A 24,333-nucleotide genomic window follows, 5' to 3' on the forward strand; every position below is an offset into this window, starting at 1 on the left:
GTTGGTCCGACTGTCCTAGCAAGTTAGAGGAAAGTTAGAAACAAACAAAAACTAGAAAAACAAGGGGAATCTAAATTCAAATCCGACAACTAGTTGGAATACTAAATAAACCTAAAGAAAACAGGAAATTCAAATCCGACATGGAATGGAAATCCAAATGCTACATGGACTGCTAAGTTTCTTATAAATACATGACCAGTTTGCAGCTAAACCAATCTTGTCAGACAACACATACAAAAAAAAGTGATAATGACCATATAATCTACAGCGAGCTCGATCAGTTATGAATCTTATGATGAGGCAACGTTTTCTAAATTGGTTGTCGTGCTTATTCCTTTTATTCAAAATTGGCATTTTATCACCTAAACCACCAGCAGAAGCTTATCCTGCAGCAGAAGCTTATCCTGTGGTTCATTATAACCCTACAAATTACCTTCAAATTAATCTTCCGAAGGTGACTAGTCCCGAAAGTATTGTTTTTGATTGTCAAGGAAGAGGCCCTTATGTTGGGGTTTTTGATGGAAGAGTCCTCAAGTGGCAAGGATCTCACCTTGGTTGGACTGAGTTTGCTTTCACCAAACTATACAGGCCAAGGTATTTATGTGATGGCTCAACCAACCCAGCGTTTGAACCGATATGCGGGAGGCCACTGGGTCTAAAATTCAACCCTACAACTTGATGTAGAGTAACTCTACATCGCAGATGCCTATTTTGGGCTTTTAAAAATTGGGCCCAATGGTGGTCTAGCCCAAAAAGTCGCCGATTCTGTTGAAGGAGTTCCATTCCATTTTTTAAATGGTTTAGACATTCACACTGAAACATGAATAGTTTATTTTACAGATAGTAGCACTATATACCAAAGAAGGGATTGGTCTTCGATAATTCACTCTGGTGACAAAACATGAAGGTTATTGCAATATACTTGGACAAACATGGTGACTGTGTTGTTTCCTGGCTTAGGATTTGCAAATGGTGTGGCTCTAAGTAAGGACAATTCTTTCGTATTAGTAATCAAAGGTGCTACAAATAAAATTCATAAGTTTTGGGTTCGAGGACCCAAAATTCATACAATTGAACTTTTTTTTCAACTAAAAAGAGTTGCAGATAATATTAAGAGAAACGATCAAGGTGAATTTTGGGTAGCATTAAACGGAGAGCTTCCAGATGCTTCTGTTATTCCATGGTTAACAAGAAATCCTATAGCGGTCAAGTTTTATGAACAAGGACATATTTTAAAAGTGTTGGATGGAAATGGTGATGCAAAGCTCCAGTCTATTAGTCATATTGAAGAATTCTATGGAAGGTTATGGATAGGATCAGTGGCAAATGGTTACGTTGGAGTTCTCAAGGTTTAAAAAACGTTCCGTATTTGTAATTTAACTTTTTAATTTTCTTTCTGTTTAACGAGATTTTTTTTTTTTTTTAAAGTAGCACGAAGTATCTTAGTTATCATATCATATGCATGGGACAACCTATTTAATGAAAGAATTAGAGACGTAATGGTGAACTCTCATAATTACATGAGGCATGGGCAACCTATATATTAATTCAAGATCATCACAAATTGTAACCAAAAAAAAAAAAAAAAGATCATCACAAATTTACAATTTACAGCTAACCTTTTCTTTTTCTTGGCCATGTAATTTAATTTTGATGAATGAATTATTCGTTCTTGCACCCAATAATGCAATGCTATCAAATAATTAACCCATTTAATACAATGCATATTTTATTTCTCATGACCCTCACACCGTGACACCCACATGGGTTATCAATCATATTAATTGAACCAAAGGTCCAAAACCATAGATTGAACTTAAAAGTCAAAGTCAATGGTCCATTCATCATGGGGGTGCATTACCAATTACCACATTCACAATTTTCCCAAAAATAAAAATAAACAAAAAAAAAATTAAATAAAGATAAAATCTAATGTCGGGCCAGACAAAAAGATTTTTATTATTCTTCTACCTTTGCGGAGATTCAACGCTCAGAAAACCGACCCAGCTCGATCGATCAAACTCAGATGGCGAGCCTTTGGCGGGTCGCGACGGGCCTGACGGAGAAGCCCAACAGCGACTACGACGGTGTGGAGTTCTGGGCCAACCCGGAACGCACGGGCTGGCTGACCAAACAGGGCGAGTACATAAAGACGTGGCGTCGCCGGTGGTTCGTGCTCAAACAGGGGAAGCTCTTCTGGTTCAAGGACTCCACCGTCACCAGCGCCTCCCGGCCACGTGGCGTGATCCCAGTGGCCTCGTGCCTCACCGTTAAGGGCGCCGAGGACGTCCTCAACAAGCAGTACGCCTTCGAGCTCTCCACGCGCGCCGACACCATGTACTTCATCGCCGACTCCGAGAAAGAGAAGGAGGACTGGATCAACTCGATCGGACGGTCCATCGTGCAGCACTCGCGGTCCGTCACCGACTCCGAGGTCGTGGATTACGATAGCAAGAAGTGAGGAGTGGCAATTTGATCGTCAGATAATATTACTGTGTGAGCCAAGAGCTAGGTGACACTGAGTGAGAGCTCCACTCGGTGTGGGCTCTGCGTGTGTGTGTGTTTTTTGTATATGAATTCAGATCGTTTTGTGTTTCGTCTTTGCAAGGAAAAAAAAAAAACTCTCTGTTTGGTAATGATTCGATCTCAATTCAATAGCATTCTATTTCTGGCTTTTAGCGTTTGTTTTAATTGTTAAATTGAGCTGCTTATTATTTAGGGTTTATTGCAATTTGTGATTCACTGAAACTGATTGTTTAAAAGTTGTTAAATTGGGGGTAAATTCGATTTGATTCGGTTTGTTAACGTGAAGTATAAACTGATAAAGAAGAAGAAGCCATTCATGGCGATCCAAAGACGATAGGGCAAAGCTCTGATACAAATCTAATTAGTTTTGGTGATTGAAGTCGGATTTTATGAGATTACGGAAATGCTTAAGGATTTGAGTTCAGGATCCATGGAATCTGTAGTTGTGCGGAATGATTATTGAACAAGTTTAGGTTTCCAATAGATGATGAATTTCTGCTCAGAACTCAGAAGTCATCTTCCCCAAAAATTGATTCTTTCTACTCCTATAAAGGTCTCTGATAAAAGGAAACCTGCTGCTCAAGCAACCTACTCTACCCCTCTTTTAGTTAAGATGGAGGGATTGGCAATGGAGTTGGAAGGTTAAGCCCTAAGAAAGTTATTGGCATTGTTGATCACTGTCCTATTTGGGCAGTATGTTATAGAGTAGAAAACATGAAATGGGGAGGTCTCTGTGAAGTGGTTGTCTTTGAAATAAGCAGCTAGGTGTATTAGGAAGAAGAAAAGAGACTGTGTTTGAGATGATGCTTCTTCTTGCTGCAGAATGGTACTCTGTGATTGAGATTAGATGTCTGTAAGATACCACTTATGGTGGACAGCACTGACTAGTGCTCCCATTCAATTTTTTGAAGCAATCAGAGCAAGTGAGTAGGGGTTTCTAACCTCAAAGGGTGTATGTCCTCATTTCCTGCAACATAGGTGAGCAAATTCTAGGTCGATGACAGTTACCCTCTGACAATGCTGACAAGAAAATGAGTGTCTGTTTCTCTCATCACGTGACAGAGACATAAACAACAGATATATACATCCATTACAGCACTGAAAGTTTTACTCCTTTGAAGACCATCAAAGCAGCTTTGTCAGTCTCGATATGCAAACCTAAGCCAGTTACCTTGCATACATCAGAGACTTGGAGTTCATGCACAGTCCCACGAGGATGACATGAGGCATCAATGTCCATTGACCAAACTGTCATTGTTCTTAATTGCATACTGAAAATCTTAGTCAAGCAATCTTGGTGTTAAGTAACTGCTGGGTATCTCTTGGTCGAGTGACCGTTTTGTTCTGTTCTAGTCAGTCAGAACAGTATTTTATTGAGACTTCTACAGCCGTTGGGTCACCACTTGACCAGAAAATTTGCATAGGATGTTTAACAAGCGAGGTGTACGAGGGGTTGAAGGGTTCTTTCTCTCTTTTTTTCTCAAAGGGGTGAAAAAAACTGAACCCAAGAATCTTATCCTCATTCTATCCATTCCAAGCTAGATGAACTAAAGTTCGTGATTTGGATAGAAGCTCATTAAGGCAAGTGATTCTCTAACGTTGTTAAGTAATTGTGATTTAAGGAGAAGAAATGATAACTAGATGCTTAAGTGGATTCGGATCCTTGAAAGTTTCTAGGTTAATCCATTATATTGAGTTCTCTAAATCTTAACACTAGGTATAAATTGAAAGATTAATACTACGCAATATGACTTGCCATGTTTATCATTCATACTCACCCTCGGAGAGAAGCTTTTGGCTATTGAAGCTTTCGCATCTTGTAAAAATGTGCACATGATAATATCTTTGCACTAGAACTTCATTTCATAGACAACACGAAGGTACATCTACTTTGAGCTCCAAAGCAAAGTTGGTCCACATTTTACATTTTTTAGAAGAAACACTAAACCCAAAAGCAAACAGTTGATAACATATATCGGCACTAAGCATTTACTTTAGCCTGTAAAGCACACATCATTAACAAATGCTGCCTCAGCCAAGTCAATGGCACGAGCAAGACCAGCAGCTTTGTTCTGACACTCTTGGTGTTCATCATCAGGGTCACTGTCAGCCACTATACCAGCACCAGCTTGAAGATAAGCCACCCACTCACGGCGGCGCTGGTTGGCATTTTTGTAAGAGTACATTGTGTCAAAACTGGCTCCTGTTGGAAACACCATGGTCCTCAGAGCTAGAGCAATGTCCATATCACCAGAAAACGAAACCGCCCCAAATCCACCGCTATATGGGCCACGCCTTGCTACCTCCAACTGATCAATCAACTCCATGGCCTTCACCTGCATTAGATCACAAACGACGAAAAAATTGAGAAAAATATATTCCGTTTAGGAACCAGAATCCAGATATCTAAAAATTTGGGAAGGTAAATTGCAAAAAGGGAAGAAGATTAAAGTTAACTGACGACCTTTGGTGCACCACTAACAGTACCAACAGGCAATGCAGCTCGCAGGGCATCCCAGCAAGTGAGATGATCATGCAGCTCCCCCGTAACCTGCATGATAAATCATGATGGCTTTTGTCACCAAGAGTCTCATTCTTTAATAAATAAGCTTTTCAAGTAATTTTCACCAACTATGGAACATTTAGAAACCATGACACCAGGATCTGAGTGCACGCTGATAAACCACATTGTGATCAAAGAAAGCACAGAGGTCGGAGAACAAAACCCTTAACTGACCCCAAACCCAATTGAATCAGATTAAGACAAAGTTACTGACAAAACAGGATTATAAGAAGTACATTAATTCAATTTCATTGGAAATATTAAGTTGCACATAATTTGAACAAAAGAAAAACTGCAGCAATAAGTCATTCCTTTAACATCATGTAACGTGTGGTCTCTAAAGACATAGGTTCTCACCGTGGAGCTTATGTGCATTACATGGGAATACCGTTCAACATTCATTAATTTTTCCACCTTCACTGAACCAAATTTGGATACCTGCATCAAGACACATCACCAACAGAAAAATGTGTAAGTACTTATAATGAAAAATCTAATACAACTTCCATGATTCCAGACTCAGAGTCTCAAGTAAATCATTATACATACTTGACTAATAAATAACAAAACATACCTACATTCTTACTTGATGCCTTATTACCCTAATATCAAAGAAACTAATAACAACTAAATTGCTCTAATCAATTGCAGATAATACATAAAAGAAATTTGATGACTACACACGCATACATAAATACTTGATGCCTAAAGACACTAATGTCAAAATAGCAATGAAACTAATGACAATTAAATTGTTCTGACCAATTTTGGATAATATGGAAAGATATTTGACGACTACGATTAATCCATGCTTAAACATATAATAGTTAATAGCCACTGAACAAAATAGGTAAGATTTTACAAGTTCAAAGCTCTGGCATTTAAGTTCTCCTTCTCCATATGCATAACATAAAAAGAATACTTGCATTTACATCGAGTAAATATATTATCCAACCATGGCACATAAAATAAGTTAATGATGATCTTAAATTTGTAGTGTTGCACAGTAATGTCCACACTATTAGGGAATATATTGTTTAAGAGAAACCTTTCCAACATCATTCCGACCCAGATCAACCAGCATGATGTGTTCTGCACATTGCTTTTCATCACTAAGTAGTTGCAGTTCTAACTTCCGATCTTCTTCGATTGTCTTCCCTCTTCTAGTAGTTCCAGCTAATGGCCGATTCACAATCTTTTTCTGTTCATAACATTATAATAATGAACACTCTTAGTTGTAAATACTTGCAGAGTTTCACCCAAAAAAAATTCAAACACCCTGGATGATGATGATAGCTTAGAAAGGATCAACTAGTCTCTTTTAAGCATCTAATATGTAAGTAGTTAATGTGTGTATTAATTAAAATTATGTACTTATCCATACAAATCAAAGTAGTTAAAGAAAAATAAAAGATGTAGATACTAGAAAGTTCATTTGTTATGTTTACCTTCTTTGCACTCATAAGAATTTCTGGACTTGAAGCAACCAGGATACACCCCCTAGCCTATGTGTGCATATACATAGAAGTCAAAAACTGCCAATCCTAAATTAACATGTATTGGGAAACCAGAAAAAAACAATCAAAAGAAAAACACACAAACCTGCAAGTAAGTCAAATATGGGCTTGGATTTACAGTCCTCAAGGCTCTATAAACTTCAAATGGATGGGCAAATGTTCGACGTTCAAATCGTTGACTTAATACAATCTGGAAAATATCCCCTGCGAGTATATGTTCTTTTGCATGCTTTACTATTTTCTTGTATGCCTCACTTGTCATGTTTGAATTCTTTAGAGAAGGACCAAAATGGTGAGTATGGACATTGACGGAACCTGGAGTTAGCCTCGGGCTAACAATTGACAATCAAATCAATATGGTCACAATGAAACTACAAAAGATAAATGCAACTATAGATAATAAGTACAACAGTTACTCACAGTTCAATGTTATGTACTCTAGCCACTAATGTCTCTAAACGTTTTACACCATCTGCATAAGCTTCCTCAACTGAGGAGTACCGATCTAATCTCACCCAGTGAATCGCATAAACTTTCTGAGATGGAGTGACAAAAGCTCATAAGAACCTCAACAGCCATATTTGAGTAAAAGTAGTTACTAATCAAATTCAGAGAAACCATTCATAGATTGGCAATTAAACTTTTGGTATAGGAGTCCAGTTTTCTGCTGTTCTTAATGAGCAAAAATCTTGGGAAGATATAAAAGCATCCAAAGAGGAGATAGTAATTTAATTCCTTTCCTTTTTGTTAAAAAGGTATTATGCCTGAAACCCGTACACGTAGCAGTCATATCTGAAGAGAATGCATATGCTGCAAAAGGCTAAGAAAATCCAAAACAAACTTGTGCGCGTGCTTGTGCGTGTGTGTGTGCGCATGCTTGTGCATGTGTGTGTGCGCGCGTGCTTGTGTATGTGTGTGTGTGCGCGCGTGTAATTTACAACAAAGTTACAAACTTGTGCATTAAATATGATTCACAATTTCATGCAGAAACATCGATCAAAACTTTAATTGTTTCATGCATAAGCAATGATTGAAAGAGGAGTACCTTCTGCACATGATCAAAAACTATTACATCATCATAGAGCCCTAAGTGCATGTCAGGAAGATTTCTGTCATCCTTGGGAGCCTTTGAGAATGACATTCTTCTCTTTTCCGCATAACGAACTGTATCATACGAAAAATAACCTACCCAGCCACCTATTCATAAACAATTTATCACTAACTGTGGTTTTAGGAACTGTAAAAATAAACTACTTATATTAGAACCACAGAGCATACAATAATTACAACATTCAATGGATAGACAACTGGATGAATCCTAGTTGTAGATTCTAGTTCATTATGAGAAACAATTTAGAGTAGAAATGTATGAGTCCAGCATCAATCGAATATAATAAACATTTCGATGCACTTCCATGTAAACTTTGACCACAGTAAATATAATAAACCAATTTGGAAACTCCAGCAGCGTACAATCTAGCAAAAAATCTCTTAAAAAAAAAAAAAAAAAGATTGTAAGCTTAATTACTTGCCCGAAAATGCATCTGGAAGGTCATCCATGAGTTGGGGACTCCAATCCTCTGAGAGTTTCTTCGGAATAGTCATTGGATCCTCGACAAACTCCTGAGTCAAACGCCCTTCTTCATGATCCATTATCGTCACCTTATTTTCTTTTACCACGATTTCCATTGTTGGTTGAGCTCCAACAACACTGAAACGGCCCTAATATAATCAAATGCAACACTAAATTATGATGTACAATTAAATAGACCCATGAATTCAAAGCATATTTGTGACAGTCAAACCTGGACGTTCTGCTCCACTGACTCAAAGAGAAAGCTTGGAGCCTCTCGATCATCTTCCTTAACCAAGCATCGATATGCAAGAACTGGCGTAAGCTGGTCCGAGAAAATGCACTTGTAAAGGGGAACCAAATTTCCATTCTTTGAAGCTTCCTCAAACTTCTTCGCATCAGTAGCTGAAAAAATTAAACAAAACAGAACATAAAGTAGCTTCTTATTATTTGCTCAACTTTTCCTTTGCAATTCCACTAAGTTGGAAATTTGATTTTCTTGATGTTAATTCTTTTTCTTGTTTTGTTAAAGCTAATGCTTGAAATTGAATAACAATAACGAAAACATATGAAATATTGTTCTTTTATAAATATCGTTTCTTTCCCACAGTTTATGCACAAACAAAGTGAATTAAAAGCTCCAACCGCTAGAATTAAACCTCCGTTTGGTTGTGATGAAAATGTTGTAAAAGAAAGTAGGCAAAAATGTTGAATTCAAAATTATTACTGCAGTGTGTGACCGAGAAGAGCTCGATTCAACTGATTTTCGTAATTTGAGCTGATAATAAGAAAATAAAGCCAAAACCAAAAGAAATTCAACTTGTTATGGTTTCTTTCCCGTCCCCCGCATTTTCCAGGCAACCAAACAGAGGAAATAAAGCCGAGAAAGCTTAAATAACCTATGGACTGATTGGAGAGAGCGCAGCATTTCGTTTTAGGGACGCATGCAAGTGAAGTTGAGTTTCTAGTAGAAATTCCAATGACCGGAACTCGAGACCGTCGGTGACTCGACGGCACCAACCGCTGAGAGAAAGACAAAGCCTGCATTGTCGGATTATTCAAGGGGAAACCGGAGGGGTGTGTCGCCGGTGGTGCTCCTTCTCTCTCTCTCTCTCTCTGTTTCTGGAGGTGGTCTTTGGCGTGCTCTCTGCGAAAAATCGGGGAGGTCTTAAAGAAACCGGGACAGTGCAGAAAATGTGTGCATGTAGAATCCCTTTGTCCTTATTTATCCACTTGGAGAAACAGTGACTAGGCATAATAACGCATTTAAGAGGAGGTTTGATTCATTCCAATCTGGTACTAATCTTCATCTCTTACATGCATGATGCCACATCATTAGGAAGATTTTCTCAACCCTTTGTCATTAATAGATGTTTTCTTTTATTTTTCAATAATTGAGATATTTTGTTAAGAAATTTATGATTAGTAATGAAATTTCCTATTTGATGAATTTGTTTGGTTGCTCATTTGGTTTTTCCTTTTGATGCTGCATTTTGGTTGGGGGGGAGGGATTTGAGTTGGAATGTCTCTAACATTTTGAAGAAGATAAGTACTAAGAAATCAATAACTAGTTGGAAGCACTTTAAGGCCTCGTTTGTTTCACAGGACTGTCTTGGCATGGACTAGCTATCGGGACTGGCATGGACTAGCTTGGCATGGACTAAGCTAGCTAAGAACTGCCTTTATGTTTGGTGTAGTGCAGGACTAACAACCTGGATAATGAAAATAGTCATGTCCTATGTTTGGTACAGTGCAGGACTAACAAGTTAGAAAATTAATTTTTGAAACAAAATCATAAATCTCCATATTTAATTTTTAAAATAATTAAACATATTAATTATAAAAAAATTTCAATTTAGTTTGAAGACCTAAATAATTAAATTATAAAAGCTCTTAAAATAGTTTCAATGCAATAAATTGGGGTGACCACTTTTAAAATGCTATAACTTTCTTATTTACTGTTGAATTTTTTGAACAATTCCAATATTGTTTTTATGACATTGTAAAAAATGCATGAAATTAAACAAATTTGGGATCCAACAAAATCTCTCTACACTGATTTAGTGATTCCCAAAGAAGCCCAACTCCTCGGGTGCAAGTCTGATTTTTGTTTTAACAATTTAATAATGATAAAAAGGGAAAAATAAAAAAGAGATAAGAACAAAACCCACCAAAAAAAATTGGAAATAAAAATTAAGAAATTAAAGAAAATAAAAACATGAAAAAAAAAAAAAAAAAAAAAAGGAAACGATCCGAGACGATCCCATTAAGCTTTTGCTGATAATTCGAAACTGAACATGGGTCCTTCATCCTTCTTTTGGTCACAATAGATTGATCCTGACTATGATGATCAACTTGACTCATATCTCCAATCACCACCTTGGATGACGAAGATGCTTCACTAATCTCATTGAACATCCTCAATTGGTTCAAGATCTGAGGGCAGCTCCTAACAGTGCCCATCAATCTCTCCTTTGTCCTTTCTCTTGCTCTCGCTATGGCATTTGCCCTCGACTAGAAAAATCTCAAGTCATCCATTCTATATATCAATCCCCAAAGAACCCAATAGATCAAGGCAATTTGGTGAGAGAGAAATTAAAGAAAAAAAAAGGAAAAACACAGAAAAGCCATCAATTCAGTATATTAATCCCAAATAACTCAGTAGATCAATTCAAGCCAATCTGGTCCACAGAGAAAGAGAGAGAGGTTGAGAGAATTTGAATAAGAATATCCCACAGTGATCAAGTTCTTCTCGTCCCAGTAGATCAAGTTCTTCTCGTCTGTCGCCGTAGATCTGGTCCCAGTAGATCAAGTTCTTCTCGTCAATCTGAAAGCCAATCTGGTCCCAGTAGATTAAGAAATAAGAATTTGAAAGCCAATCTGGTCCCAGTAGATCAAGTTCTTCTCATCGGTCGCCGCTGCCCACAGTGATGAAGTCACCGCTGCCCACAGTGATGAAGTCGCCGCTGCCCACTTTCTCCTTCAGTTTGTTCTCGATATGAAATTGATGAAGTGTGTTCTGATTTTTAAGTTTGGTCTTAGGTAGACCCAGCTAAGGAGGTTCTTAGCTAAACCTCCACATTTTCACGGGTTTCATTAAGCCCACCTAAGAAGGCTGATTTAAGTTGGAGAGGATTCACTAAGCCTCATTTTTTCTAATCCTAAGCTCACCAAACATGGGCTTAAAGTCTTAACTAAGCCAGTCCCTGTTTAGAAGGTGAAACAAACATGGCCAATGCTTATAATAATGTGATGGGCTTTGTGATTAAATTAAATTAGTAGTCCGTAATTTGTAGCACCCATTTATAGAGAAAACTTTGTTGCCGCACCCAACCATAATCAGACATACCAACCGCACCCAATTCAAAGCCTACTAATAATTTAGGCTTATTAATTACATTAATTTACATGTATGCCATTAGAACCCAGCCATTACCGCATCCAAGCAAGTCTACAGGACAACTAGAAGCCCAACCCCTACCCTTCTGACGCGCGCTGACACATGCTGACACGTGCTGACGCACACTGACATCACTATAACTGAATTTTGGTGAAACTGTTTTTTTTTTTTTGCTGGAATTGAAGTTTTTGCTAAAACTCAATATTTCGCTAAAACTAAAATCAAACATTGAAATTGAATTTTATTACACTAAAACTGAATTTCAAGAATTCAAGTACACTGAAACTGAATTTCAGAAATTCAGTTACACTGAATTGAAGAATTCAGTTATGAATTCACTTACTGAAACTGAATTAAGTGATGAAACAATTACACCTTGACTAAAATGCAATTACACCTTAATTAAAAAACAATTATACCTTCACTAAAACAATTACACTTCACTAAAACAGTTACACCTTTACTTGACAAAAAATAACAATTATATCAATTCAGTGTTTCAATATAGACTAAATTCAGTTTCAGTCTGAATTCAATTTCAGTGAATTCAGTTTTATTACATTCATTAAATTCAAATTTAGTTCACTGAATGCACTAAAACTGAATTCAGTGAAATTGAATTTAGTGAAACTGAATAATTTCATTCAAAATTCATTTAAAACTCATGTTTCATGAACTGAAACTGTTTAATCAATAAATGTAGGCTTAAAGTTCCCTATCCAACTACTGTTATAAGTGAAACTGAATTTTCAGGAAGTGAAACTGAATTTTCTAGAACTGAAACTGAATTTACACAGTTGCACTAATTAAGCTAGAAACTGAAACTGAATTTACTGAATTCAGTTGCACTTTACAATCGTCGAGGTACCTGTGTTAAGACCAGACAGTTCAACAAATCAAACAGGGTTCACAAAATTGTTTGTTCAACGGCCGAGTCGGGCGGTGACCACCACGCACGGTGGCTACCCAGCCCTAATCAACACACATAAAATCATAGAACTCACCCAAAAATATTCTCGGACCTCAAATTGAGCTTTTAAGATTCGGAGGAGGCTGAACAGTAAAAAAAAGCACCCAACCAGCCGCCACAAGTGGCGGATCTAGCGGTGGCAGCAGCAGCCCAACCTAAAAACCAAGATTTGAGTTAAAACAACCCAACCAATAGCAAGAGCAGGTCGAGGGGACAAAGATTGATACCTAGATCGACGGAAAACACCACCGAAATCGGCCCGAGAACCGCCGGAGAAGCCAACGATGCGAACCATCATCATGGGCTCGACGTGACGCGAGAACTCAGATGGATCGATGATCGGAGCACACCATCGTGACGAGCTCAACGAGAGGAAGAATTCTGAGCTAGAGTTAGGCCGCGAAGTCGCCGGAAACGGCGAGAGCCGTTGGCGTTGACCCACTGTGCGCGGGCTGGGTTTTATGTTCGGGGTGTTTCTGGGTGAAACGAATACCAAGGGAAGAGAGAGGAGAGAGGCGAGTTCAACGGGCCAAAAACCACCTTCATCGGCCACCGGACGCGCTGCCACGCGCCGGTGACAGAGGCGGCGAAGGTGAGTTCTCGCTAGCAGGGGAGAGACGCGAGAGAGAAAGAGTGAAAATGAGAAATGAACCTAGCCAAGGGTTATAATCGAAATTTTCAAAATGAGGGGGTCAAATCTAGCTTGGTATAGGTTGACTAGGGGGTTTTGAGAGAGGTTAAGTTTATAATAGGGGGTTTTGGGAGAGGTTGATTTAGTATGGGGGTTATGAGAGAACCTAGTTCTAAATAGGGGGTTAGTAATAGTTTACATTTAAATTAGTTATTGGGTCGGACCTGGTTGTAGTCTTGGGTTAGCAAGATTGAGAGGCCTTGAGCCCATAATAAGTAATTTGGTTATTAAAAAATTAAATTAATATTTAAACTTCAAATAATACTTAACCCCTTAACTGCTTCGGCAGTTAGTTATATCCTTGATTTCATGAAGTAACTCCCAAAAGAAACCTTATAAAGCTCGGCATAGGCTATGGACAAAGGTAACATACATTTTTGAAGTAAAGTTGTTGATTGACAAGTTTTCTCATTTCTAACTTAAAGTATCGGAGGCTCTTTGAGGAGCAACCTCCCAAAGGGGTAATTATGACTGATTTATTAGTTTTGCAGGAAAATTAGGAGGCAATTGGGTGATGTGTGCATTCTCGGAAATTCGAGCCTCATCAGATACCATTTAGACAAAATAAAAAATAAAAGGGAGAGTGGAGAAAACAAGTGACATGACTGAAGAATTAGGTGGTGGGTTCCACATTTTTTATTTTATTTGGGATAGATTTCGATAAAATTGGGAATTGCCAAGAAGTCCAATAACATTTCCAATTCCAAAAAACAGTTTCAATAATAAAGCGAAGCGCCTAACCGATCTGTTTTCAGTTAACTCGGTCCTACACTCCTACATGATTTTCGTCCCACTAATTTGATAGTTCTGGAATAAGAATAACCAAGGAATAAAATTTTGGGTTTCGAAGAAATTTCGATGAAAATTTCGATGAAAATTTCGATGAAAATTTCAACGGAAATTTCGAAGATTTTTAAATTTCGACAAAAATTTGATGGAAATAATGGAAATTGTTATCAAAATACGGAAATTTTGAATGAAACTTTACCATATGTTTATTGATCATATTATCTACTAAATTGATAAAAAATTTGAAGAAACTAAATTATATAGTAGGTTTCATGTGATATAAGATAAATATAATGCACGTTGGAGACAAATACTGATAAATAAAATTAGTATAAAATGAAATTAGTATATTGTCTATACTCTATAATATATACACTAAACCCTATATATTTTATAATCTATATTCTATATTATTTAGGATATGGTATATGATACTAGAGTTTAAGCCCTTTAGGGTACTTTAAATTATTTTTTATATAAAAATATATTATAGTTTACTAGTTTAGGGTTTAAAAACAACTAAACGAAACTCCAAAACGGGCAAACGAAACCCCAAACTATTTTTTTTTTCACAATTAACCCAAAGGCCCCAAATCCCAATCAACCCTAAACCTTTTTAATTTTTTTCTCTTTTTTTTCTCTTTTTTTTTTTTTTTCCTTCTTTTTTTTTTTCCTTCCTTTCCCTTTCCTTTCCTTTCCCCCGAGGCTCCAGCAAGTCAGCAACTCTGTTTTCTTCTTCACTCTCTCTCTCTCTCTCTCTCTCTCTCTCTCTGCATCTCCCCCGCCGTCTCCCCGTCGCCCCTGCCCTCGCCCCGTCGCCCCTCTGCCGTCGTCCCGTCGCCCCCTGCCCTCGCCCCGTCGCCCTCTGCCGTCGCCTCTCTCCCTTGATCTTCCCCTGCCGTCGCCTCTCTCTTCCCCTCGATCTTCCCTTACCGCCGCCCTGCCGCCACCCCTCTTTCTCCCTCGATCTCCCCCTGCCACCTCTCCATTTTTCTGCAAAAACCCAGCTCCAAAACCAGATCGAAAACCACCGTCGAAAATTTCGCCGAAATTTCGACGATTTCGGCGAAATTTCGATAATTTCGACAATTTCGACGAAATCATCCCGAAATTTTAGCAAATATGGGTTTCGATTTCGAAACCCCCAAAAATCGAAATTTTCGGCGAAATTTAACACCCTAGGAATAACAACAGCAAATTGTTGTATATTCGGTGTTGCACTCATTATTGCAATGTCAATGTCTCTTGTTGGAAATTTCAAACAAATTAAATGACATGAAGGAATGGGACATACCCTTTCATGAGTAGGTTATAGTTTGTGAACACATGCAACCTTTCACAAATGGGTTATGTTTTGAAACAGTACTAACCTTTCATAGAAATGTGTAACTGCTAGATATTTTGAACCATTGCATCTTTTGTTTTAAGTTTCAAATGAAAGGGTGCTTCACCAAATGGTGGAGACACCTACATGAAAAATCACCTCTCAAGTCAAGAGGTGTTTTAGAAGTCTATAAATAACATAGCTACTGCAGTCATTTATATATAACAAAATATTCTTCTTTTCTTTACTGTTTCTAAATATTCATGTTATTTTTGTGTAGTGCAAATTTCAAGAATAATATCAAGTGAGTTCGAGTCTATAGTATCCTGGAGACAATTTGTTTTTAAACTCTTTTTGCACAAAGGAAGAGCGACAAATTAGTCTTAAAGAAAACGAATTTAATTCGTGCTTTGACTCAAGGTTCTCATTTTTTTCTTTTGTTATTGCCTTCATTTTTCTATATTCTTCCAACAATTTTAAGACTAACTTGTTATGGAGGCACTAGCAACCACCGTTCAATTTATTCAAGTCATGAATCAAGATCTAGTCCGATTGGATCGATTCAATGGTCAATTTTTCCAACAATGGCAACAAAAGGTGTTATTCTTCCTCACCACCTTGAAGTTGGCATATATTCTCAAAGATGATCTCCCTGAAATTCCTGAAGAAACTGAAGGAGAATCAAACACAGTGAAGGAGCAAAGGAACAAGAGGAAGGAAGATGATTTTCTTTGCAAAGGTCACATTCTCAATGCTTTGTCAACCGCTCTATACAATGTGTATCGTAATGCTTCATCAGCAAATTAAAGAACTTTGGGCAAGGTTAGAAAACAAATACAAAATGGAAGAGGTTAGTGCGCGTAAATTTCTTATTGATATTTATGTGCATTTTAGAATGATAGATAATAAACCTTTTCTTCCCCAAGTTGAAGAACTACAACTCCTTATTGATGATGTTTCTATCGGAGGAGTAAATGTAGATGAGGAGTTCCAAGTTGGTGTAATTATAGCAAAATTACCACCAAAATGGAATGATTATAAAAAGAAACTCAAACACCAAGAGAAGAAATTTACTTTAGAGGAAATAACTCGACACCTTCGTATAGAATAAGAATCTCGCAAGCGAGATAGCGAGTTAAATGAAAAATCAATTGATTTACCTAAAGCAAATTTGGTGGAGGGAGAGTCAAGTGACAAACCCAAGAAAAATAATATTCGTCCTAAAGGAAAGAGTTTCAAAAAGAAAGGACAAGGCTCTAGTACTGTGAAGAAAGGATGTTTCTTTTGCCAAAAACTCGGTCATATTATGAAGAACTGTCGACATCATAAGAAATACCTTAAGTCACAAGTCAATATGATTGAAGAAAATGATGATTTTACAGCAGTGGTAATTGAAGCAAATCACATTGATGCTGATAATGATTGGTGGCTGGATACCGGAGCCACTATACATGTTGCCAACAACCGAGAGGCTTTTTCAAATTATGAGAAAGTTATTGATGGACAAAGTGTCAAGATGGGTAACAACCAAGCAGCATTGATAATGGGAATTGGTTCAGTTGAACTCAATTTTACATCTGGAAAAAAAATCACATTGAAAAATGTTCGTCATGTTCCTGAAATGAGAAAAAGTCTTGTATCTGGTGATCTTCTAAATAAGGCTGGTTTTAAATTGGTGTATGAGTCGGATAAGTTTATCTTATCCAAGAATGGTGTATTTGTGGGAAAAGGTTATTCTTGTAATGGTATGATTAAACTCAATATTAATAAAGTGACGAATTCTATTTATATGCTTGAGTCTTTTCAATTGTGGCATGATAGATTAGGACATGTAAATTTTCAATCTATCAAATGCATGAGTAATATAGGTTTAATTCCAAAATGTGATACTAATAGTATATCAAAATGTGAAATCTGTGCACAGGCAAAAATAGTGAGGAAACCATTTCAAAAGGTTGAACGAACTTCTGAATTGCTTGGTCTTGTCCATTTGAATTTGTGTGCACGTGATCTTAAGAGTTTTATAACTCGTGATGGTAAGAAATATTTTCTAACCTTCATTGATCATTATTCAAGATATACTTATATATATCTATTGAATAGTAAAGACGAAGCATTTGAGAAGTTCAAGATTTATAAAGCAGAGGTTGAAAACCAACTTGGCAAGAAAATTAAAGTGTTAAGAAGTGATAGGGGAGGTGAATATCTTTTAGATGAGTTCACAAACTTTTGTGAGACTCATGGAATTAGACACGAAGTGTCAGCCCCATACACTCCGCAACAAAATGGTCTTGCCGAAAGGAAAAATAGAACCTTAAAAGAAATGATTAGTTCATTATTAATAAATTTCATACTTCCAAATAATTTATGGGGAGAAGCTTTGCTCACTTCGTGTTACATCCTTAATAGAATACCACACAAGAAGTCTAATATGACTTCATATGAGTTATGGTTTAATAGGAAACCTAAATTGGATTATTTTAGAGTTTAGGGATGTCTTGCTTATGTAAGAAAACCTGACATTAAAAGATCCAAGTTAGGACCTAAAACCTATAAGTGTGCATTCATTGGATATGCAAAAATAGTAAAGCTTATAGATTCATTAATCTTGTAACAAATGATCGAGATTATAGAATCAAGAGAAGTTGAATTCTTTGAGCATGTTTATGCCAAAGATAAGTTGAAACAACAAGAGTTAAATCTTGATGAGCACACTAATTCACATAATGATAAAAATAATCTGCATGGCAATCCCAATATATGTGAATCCAATTCACAAGATGATAATCCTAGATATCCTAAAAGAGCTAGAGTCACAAATTATTCCTTTGGTCCAGATTTCTATCTTTATCTTGTTGAAGGTAATAGAGGAGATATAACAAAGGAAATAAGATTTGTAATGAATATTGAAGGAGATCCAACTTCTTATAAAGAAGCAATTGCTTCTCCTGATGCTTCTCTTTGGAGAGAAGCAATTGAAGATGAATTACATTCCATTATATCAAATGGAACTTGGAAGTTAGTGGATTTACCACAAGGCTCTAAACCAATAGGTTGTAAATGGGTATTTAAAAGAAAATTGAACACAGATGGTTCAATAAGTAGATTCAAAGCCAGGTTGGTGGCCAAAGGCTTTAGACAAAAGGAAGAGATAGACTTTTTTGACACATATGCACCTGTAGCACGGATTGGTTCAATTCGACTTCATATATATGAAAGTTTCAGAATTTTCTGCCATGAAAGTTTCAGGAGCTTTTGCATCTCAAGCGATTGGTTTCTTCATGTGGTCCCCTAATAAATATTCAGTGAGAAATGTATTATTGTCTTTGAGATTAGAGTATGGTAGCCACTGGCCATACTCACTTTGCCACTTCCAGTGCCAACATCTGAAAAGTGGAAGCCTTTGTTTAAATCTTGAAAGCATGTTTTTATTCCAGCAAATTAATAGACAACACCAAAAATGGTTTTCAACATGGATTGAGACTAAAGGATGAGAAGTTAAGAAGATGTTATTTTTTGTGGTTCATTCAAACTAAATAAAAAAATTAATCAATAAATGATCCATAAGTCCGCACTATACCTTGTATCATTAACTCACCTAATATTTGCTCTGTTAAAATGGTCTACCACAAATTTTACAAATTATAGAGAATCCCACGTTATAAATGTGGAGGCGCCGGTTCTACAAGGTCGAGTACTCGGTCCCTTTGTTGGGTGCTCGGTGTGCTAATTTTTTTTCATAATCATTGTCATCACTATCAAACGGTAATAATAGTTGTCACTACCATAATAGTTAGTCATAAATTAGGGTGAATGTGATTCCTAAGTTTGAATTTTGTATTTTATGTTACTTTATTAATTTTTAACATGTTTATGTAAGAAAAAAATATAAGGTAATATATAAGTACTATTTTTTGCAATTTTTTAGTATATCGAAAAGTACCATTTTTAACATATTTATATTGTTATTGCCGTACAGTAATAATGTTTTAAAAAAAATGCCGAGCATTTGATGCAGGTGCGGAGCTCTCAAAATCTTGGATCCAATGAGAGTGAACCATGAGAGATTTTCAAGAAACCTTGAGTTAGATTCTGAATTTGTTTCGTCTTTGGGCCACAACTTTTAATTTGCATGAAAATGAATTAAGAAAGTTATTATATTATAATCAAGACTAGGGAAAGCCATGCTGGATTATTGATCCATAAGAACAGTATATCCATCCAGCGTTCAGCAACATGTAATATTAAGTTGGTTTGACAAATCGTGAAAATAGAATATTGGGACCTGTTTTCAATTGGTTTCATCCAAGCAGAATGAAAGTAAAAGGAAACAAAATTGCCAAACCATTGTTTCCACCTTAGTAGATAATTAAGTAAAAAAAGAACTAAAAAAAATCACTGCTATTAATAAAATAACCATTTGGGGAATAATCCATGCTATTTAACTATGGTGTATGTGTCAACTAGGATCTGAGCCAATATGTATGTACGAGTAATTTCCGCAGATAATTCTATCAGATGCTTCAGAAACTTATAGTGCTCTCATCTGTGAAGGGAAAGGGGTATGGCAAGCATACCAGCAATCCCAAGAACAAAACCAATATGCCAAGGGCAACATACTTGTCATCAGGATCTGTGATCTCCTCAGCGAGTGGAGCAATTGGCCCCCTCTGTAAGAAGAATATCAGAACTACCCAATAAAATGCCACATCATTGACTAGTGATGCTAGTCCGAGTAGCACGATTGAAGCACCTGTGAGGCGAGCTGAAGCCTGTGTCATGTGAAAAGATGAATCAGTATTTTATATCAGATTTCAATCTTCAAGCTTCCAGTTTAGATTATAATGAACTTCGAATGACATACCTTTCTTCCCCAAATGGCAAAAGAAATTCTCCCTCCATCAAGCTCTCCTGCAGGAATGCTGTTAATGGCATTAATGAGGAGTCCAGCCCATGCCCATATCAGGAGAGGGTTAACAGATATGGGAGTGCCATCCTTGAGAGCGTCACCAAGAAGAAGCTTTGCTATAAGAGAAATAAATGACACAGTCAATATCTTATCTATGTTATCTCAACTTAAGGAAACAAAGCCCAAGTAAAATCTAATAACTTGACTCTGAAATGAAAAGTTAAGATTCCACTATTTAAAAGCTTTGGAAGATTTCAAAAATGAAGTGCTTACCAATACCCCCAGCAAGAAAGGATTCGTGAAACACAGAAGCATCGACAACAATACCAATACCATCACTTGGTGGTAAGATGAAACCGAAAAGCAAAAGAACAAGGCCCAAGGAAAATCCAGCCAAAGGTCCTGCTGCAGCAACTTTCAGAAGATCTTCACGCTTGGGTACAATATTTACAATTCTTGTAATTGTACCAAAAGAGCCTATCTGCCGGCAAACAGCTCATTAGAATTTATATATTGTCCATTAAATGAAGAATTAAAATAGACCAGTGGACACATCTAAAAGCAAGAATGACTGCTTCATGACAAGCTACATTTTAAAAGTTAGATGATCCTTTGTACAAAATAAAATAACAGTAAATAAAGCTAACAACAACCAGCTTATAAGGAATGTAAACCAAAGTAAAGGTACTGCTTTGCATACACACTGTATACAAGGGGGGAAGAGACATTTGTTCTTATAAAAATCACCTGCCAACTGGGGACAAAGTATGGCACTCCAAGCTTGACTCCAGTGCTATTTGCAGCTAAAATGTGGCCAAGCTCATGTACCCCCAAAACCATTGCAGTTACAAGGGCTCCAGGTGCGCCATTCTTTAACAGCTCAAGATTATTAAAAGATGACCTGGAACATTAAAAAAGACCTATCATCAGTCAGATAATAAAAAACAATTAATGTTGTACTAGAAGTGTTCTCACAATTTCAATTAAATGCTTACAAAATCACATATTAGCAACCACAACTTCAATTTTAGAAAGAAGATAATTCATTAACAATTTTTTCAAGGAAGAGAACTTTATCAAAAAGCACAAAAATGAGATGGGCATCCTTCTTGTGGAAGAGGACAAACTAAGGCAAATTGGGGGAATATCTGCTGAATTCCTTGTCCTTGCACAAGAAAAGTTGGCTCAAAGTGAAGTAATCACATATAAAGTGACAAATAACAGCATCCAGATATCTTTTTCAAACAAATTAGCGAAGAGAAAAATCTCCTAAAGTATGCCAGATCATGAGTGTGCAGTATATTCAAAAAGTATACATGTGTATACAGGGTTTAGGGTATAAATAAATGAGAAAATAACATTGTACTGATAATCATTGACTACAAGATCATAAGCAATTAATTGTGATAACTTAATATAATAACGATACAAGAAATGAAAATTCCATACAGTAAATTGGACTGCAATTCAGGAACATTCCGAAGAAGTAAGGTAAACAATGTGACCAATCCAAAAGCACCAGCTGCAAACCACTCTGGGACGGCTGCAAAATTAACACCAAAACTATCATCATAACAAATCATAAAGCTTTAGAGAATGATTTCTGCCAACAATTTCAGAATTCCTGTAACAAAGCAGGAGCTAAATAATCACCAGTTGTCTCTGGCTGTAATGTCTTTCGTGGAACTACAACTGCCACTGGTTTATCATCCTCAGGATTGACTAGAAGGAAAAGCTTATATTCATCCCCAAACTTATCCTGAAAACAGATTGTGTAGATGTCAACAAAGAATCAATCATAAATTTGAACAATGAAATGAAAGAAGTATAGACATAGATACATGTAATCTCTTTGAAATCTTTTCATAACTTTTAGCAGCCGTCCCTCGCAGGTTTCCCTTGAATAATACTCCAGCCTGGCAGAAGTAACACAATAAACAGAAATGTATAACCACCATAGGCTACAAACCATATATTAAAATTTCAAATGGTTTGTTATCCAAACAGCATTTTTCTCAATTCCTTTATGATTGAGAGTTTTAAGTCCATAATAAGCATGTAAAATTTCCTACCCTCCTGTCCCTCCATTTGAAGATTGAAGGAACTTTACTCAACAACCAAGGTTATATCCACATTGCCGGTTTCCATTTTTTTCCACTCCATTCCCGTAGAGAAATCAATATAGACATAAAAAGGTAAAATAAAAGGTAACCAATCAACTCACCTCATATGGATCCTGGCTTGTAACGAAAAAAGTATCAAAGCCAAAAACTTGGTTCTTAAGAATTTCAAGTGTTTCCTTGGGCATCTGGATTGATTCACCTAGTTGCTGTGGCTGTTCAAGAAATTATTAAGAAGAAGACTTTAAAAAGAAGACATGAAAAGAAGATGCATCTTTTAATACAGGGAACATTAAAGAACTCCATAATCACCTTCACACCTGGCAGAGGTGATCCACTAGCAACTTCTACATTATCGACATCCTGTTTTAAACACAACCTTAGCACAGTAAGAGTCAACAGAAGTAATTTCCGTTGCCCTGCTCATCAAAACAAATAAATTATAATGAGACCAACTTTCATGCTGATGACCTTTCCAGTTAAGGGACTCATATCTAAAATACAATTCACCTACAGATGAAGGTTTGTGATGGGTTTTCATGCTGAACCACCTATTAAATGTATGTTTTAAATAAACCTCCAAGATTCTCTCCAAAGTACATCAACAAAGTTCAGTGACTAACTTCCTAAACTTAGGGTCAATATTTTCATGCATAACCAGAAAATGGGAAATGGGAATTCGTCTAATTCGAGAAACTCCAACAGATGATGGGAAGATAAAATTTTCAATGGGACAGAGTACCTGGTCACCGGATTGAGCCTTGGTTTCAGCATCATTGCTTATTTGGTCTGTAACTATTGGCTGAGAGTCAAGATGGGGTTCATCAGAATCTCCACCTTCATGTTCATGCACTTCTTTTTCCTACAATATCAAGATGAATAACAAACATACTAATGTTGAGAAATCAAAGCAAGCAATGAGACACTTGCTTCATATAACAACAAAAACTTGAATTTTCACCTCATCATTATTGCTATCTGGTTCGGTCTGCGTGTCACTCAATCTACAAACAACCTCTCGCTGCCTCCAAAATCTAAATTTTAGCACTATAATCAGAATCCAAAGACAAACAAGTAGAAGAACATCTGAACATGGTTACTTGGTGAGCTTATACAAAGGCCCTTTACCTCGAGACCTGGTACAGCTTCAAACTGCTCCCACGACACCGTTTTTGCCAAGAACCAGTAGAAGAAGCCAAATGAGGCTGAAAACGAAGATCGCAGCAGGAGCTACAATGCGATAAGGGGACGAAATTCCCGCGAAAAGTTATCGAGAAGTTCATTTTAATTAATAGCAAGCCTCAGCGAAAAGCTCTAAATTTGTTGAAACCCTGGCGCCATTGAAGGTGGGTTTGTAGCTTCAGAAGATTGAGAGGGGTCTTCTGTATGGAACTTTTGAACTTTGGAGCTTCAGTCTTCAGAGTCTCAACGAGAAAGGCTTATCCTTACAGAAACAAACACACGCAAAGGAAATATCTGTTTCTTTGGTTCGTTCACTCGTTGGGTTAAAATGTTAAATACGCGCGTAATGATATCTTTTCGGGTTTTTTCTTTTTGGGTTTGTTTATTTATTCAAATGTGAACCGCGGATTGCGAATCAGAATTATTTCATTATTTAATCAACAAACAATAAAAACTAGTAAATTACAAATAAATTAATAAAATATTTAAAAATTTTATAATAGTCAAAATAAAATTTAGGTTTTCATAATGGTCACATGCACATATTTGCTAATTACATAATAGTCAATAGGCCAAATTCAATTTAGGTGGCCCTATAATACTATTTATAATGTTAAAGTATCTAGTTGTTATTGACTTATATGTAATTTAAAAAAAAAAAATTGGTGATGTCAGCAAGATTCGTAAATTCTTTTTTATTTTTGTCTAATTGTTAATTCACATAATTTCTCTTAATTTTATTTTAGTCAATAGTGACTATCATGGTATT

General features: G+C 36.6%; 3 protein-coding genes and 1 pseudogene across 3 annotated transcripts; 2 read left to right on the top strand and 2 right to left on the bottom strand.

The window, feature by feature from the left end:
* Window positions 1–283: 283 nt before the first annotated feature.
* Window positions 284–1,355, top strand: LOC147289869 (protein STRICTOSIDINE SYNTHASE-LIKE 10 pseudogene; annotated as a pseudogene).
* A 601-nt stretch (window positions 1,356–1,956) lies between these two features.
* LOC147289870 (Pleckstrin homology (PH) domain superfamily protein) lies at window positions 1,957–2,678 on the top strand. Its single transcript, XM_086235286.1, has one exon. The coding sequence runs from the start codon at window positions 2,027–2,029 to the stop codon at window positions 2,459–2,461; it is 435 nt and encodes a 144-aa protein (XP_086091412.1). The 5' UTR covers window positions 1,957–2,026; the 3' UTR covers window positions 2,462–2,678.
* A 1,842-nt stretch (window positions 2,679–4,520) lies between these two features.
* Window positions 4,521–9,226, bottom strand: ASA1 (anthranilate synthase alpha subunit 1). The gene is made up of 11 exons (XM_086234914.1): window positions 9,079–9,226; window positions 8,412–8,584; window positions 8,139–8,328; window positions 7,652–7,803; window positions 7,027–7,142; window positions 6,692–6,938; window positions 6,538–6,594; window positions 6,138–6,290; window positions 5,447–5,527; window positions 4,991–5,077; window positions 4,521–4,862 (listed from the first exon to the last, which is right to left on the bottom strand). The coding sequence occupies exons 1-11, from the start codon at window positions 9,224–9,226 to the stop codon at window positions 4,521–4,523; spliced, it is 1,746 nt and encodes a 581-aa protein (XP_086091040.1).
* Window positions 9,227–19,620: 10,394 nt separating this feature from the next.
* EGY2 (ethylene-dependent gravitropism-deficient and yellow-green-like 2) lies at window positions 19,621–23,880 on the bottom strand. The gene is made up of 12 exons (XM_086238634.1): window positions 23,511–23,880; window positions 23,344–23,416; window positions 23,125–23,244; window positions 22,695–22,745; window positions 22,487–22,597; window positions 22,104–22,178; window positions 21,916–22,021; window positions 21,712–21,805; window positions 21,010–21,163; window positions 20,536–20,743; window positions 20,218–20,378; window positions 19,621–20,125 (listed from the first exon to the last, which is right to left on the bottom strand). Exons 1-12 carry the CDS (start codon window positions 23,663–23,665, stop codon window positions 19,877–19,879), a joined length of 1,557 nt encoding a protein of 518 aa, XP_086094760.1. The 5' UTR covers window positions 23,666–23,880; the 3' UTR covers window positions 19,621–19,876.
* Between the last annotated feature and the right edge of the window lie 453 nt (window positions 23,881–24,333).

The sequence above is a fragment of the Dryas octopetala genome, chromosome 3 (genome assembly GCF_963921425.1).
Source record: "Dryas octopetala chromosome 3, drDryOcto1.1, whole genome shotgun sequence".
In the NCBI taxonomy this organism is placed as follows: domain Eukaryota; kingdom Viridiplantae; phylum Streptophyta; class Magnoliopsida; order Rosales; family Rosaceae; genus Dryas; species Dryas octopetala.

Coding starts and splice junctions, on each gene's coding strand:
- ASA1 (XM_086234914.1), bottom strand. CDS start 9,226: ATGCAGGCTTTGTCTTTCTCTCAGCGGTTGGTGCCGTCGAGTCACCGA. Junction 5,528..6,137: donor GTCGGAATGATGTTGGAAAG/GTTTCTCTTAAA, acceptor GTCTTGATGCAG/GTATCCAAATTTGGTTCAGT. Junction 5,078..5,446: donor TAATGCACATAAGCTCCACG/GTGAGAACCTAT, acceptor TTTATCATGCAG/GTTACGGGGGAGCTGCATGA.
- EGY2 (XM_086238634.1), bottom strand. CDS start 23,665: ATGAACTTCTCGATAACTTTTCGCGGGAATTTCGTCCCCTTATCGCAT. Junction 22,179..22,486: donor CAAGCCAGGATCCATATGAG/GTGAGTTGATTG, acceptor TACTTCTGCCAG/GCTGGAGTATTATTCAAGGG. Junction 20,744..21,009: donor ACTTTGTCCCCAGTTGGCAG/GTGATTTTTATA, acceptor GTTTGCCGGCAG/ATAGGCTCTTTTGGTACAAT.
- LOC147289870 (XM_086235286.1), top strand. CDS start 2,027: ATGGCGAGCCTTTGGCGGGTCGCGACGGGCCTGACGGAGAAGCCCAAC.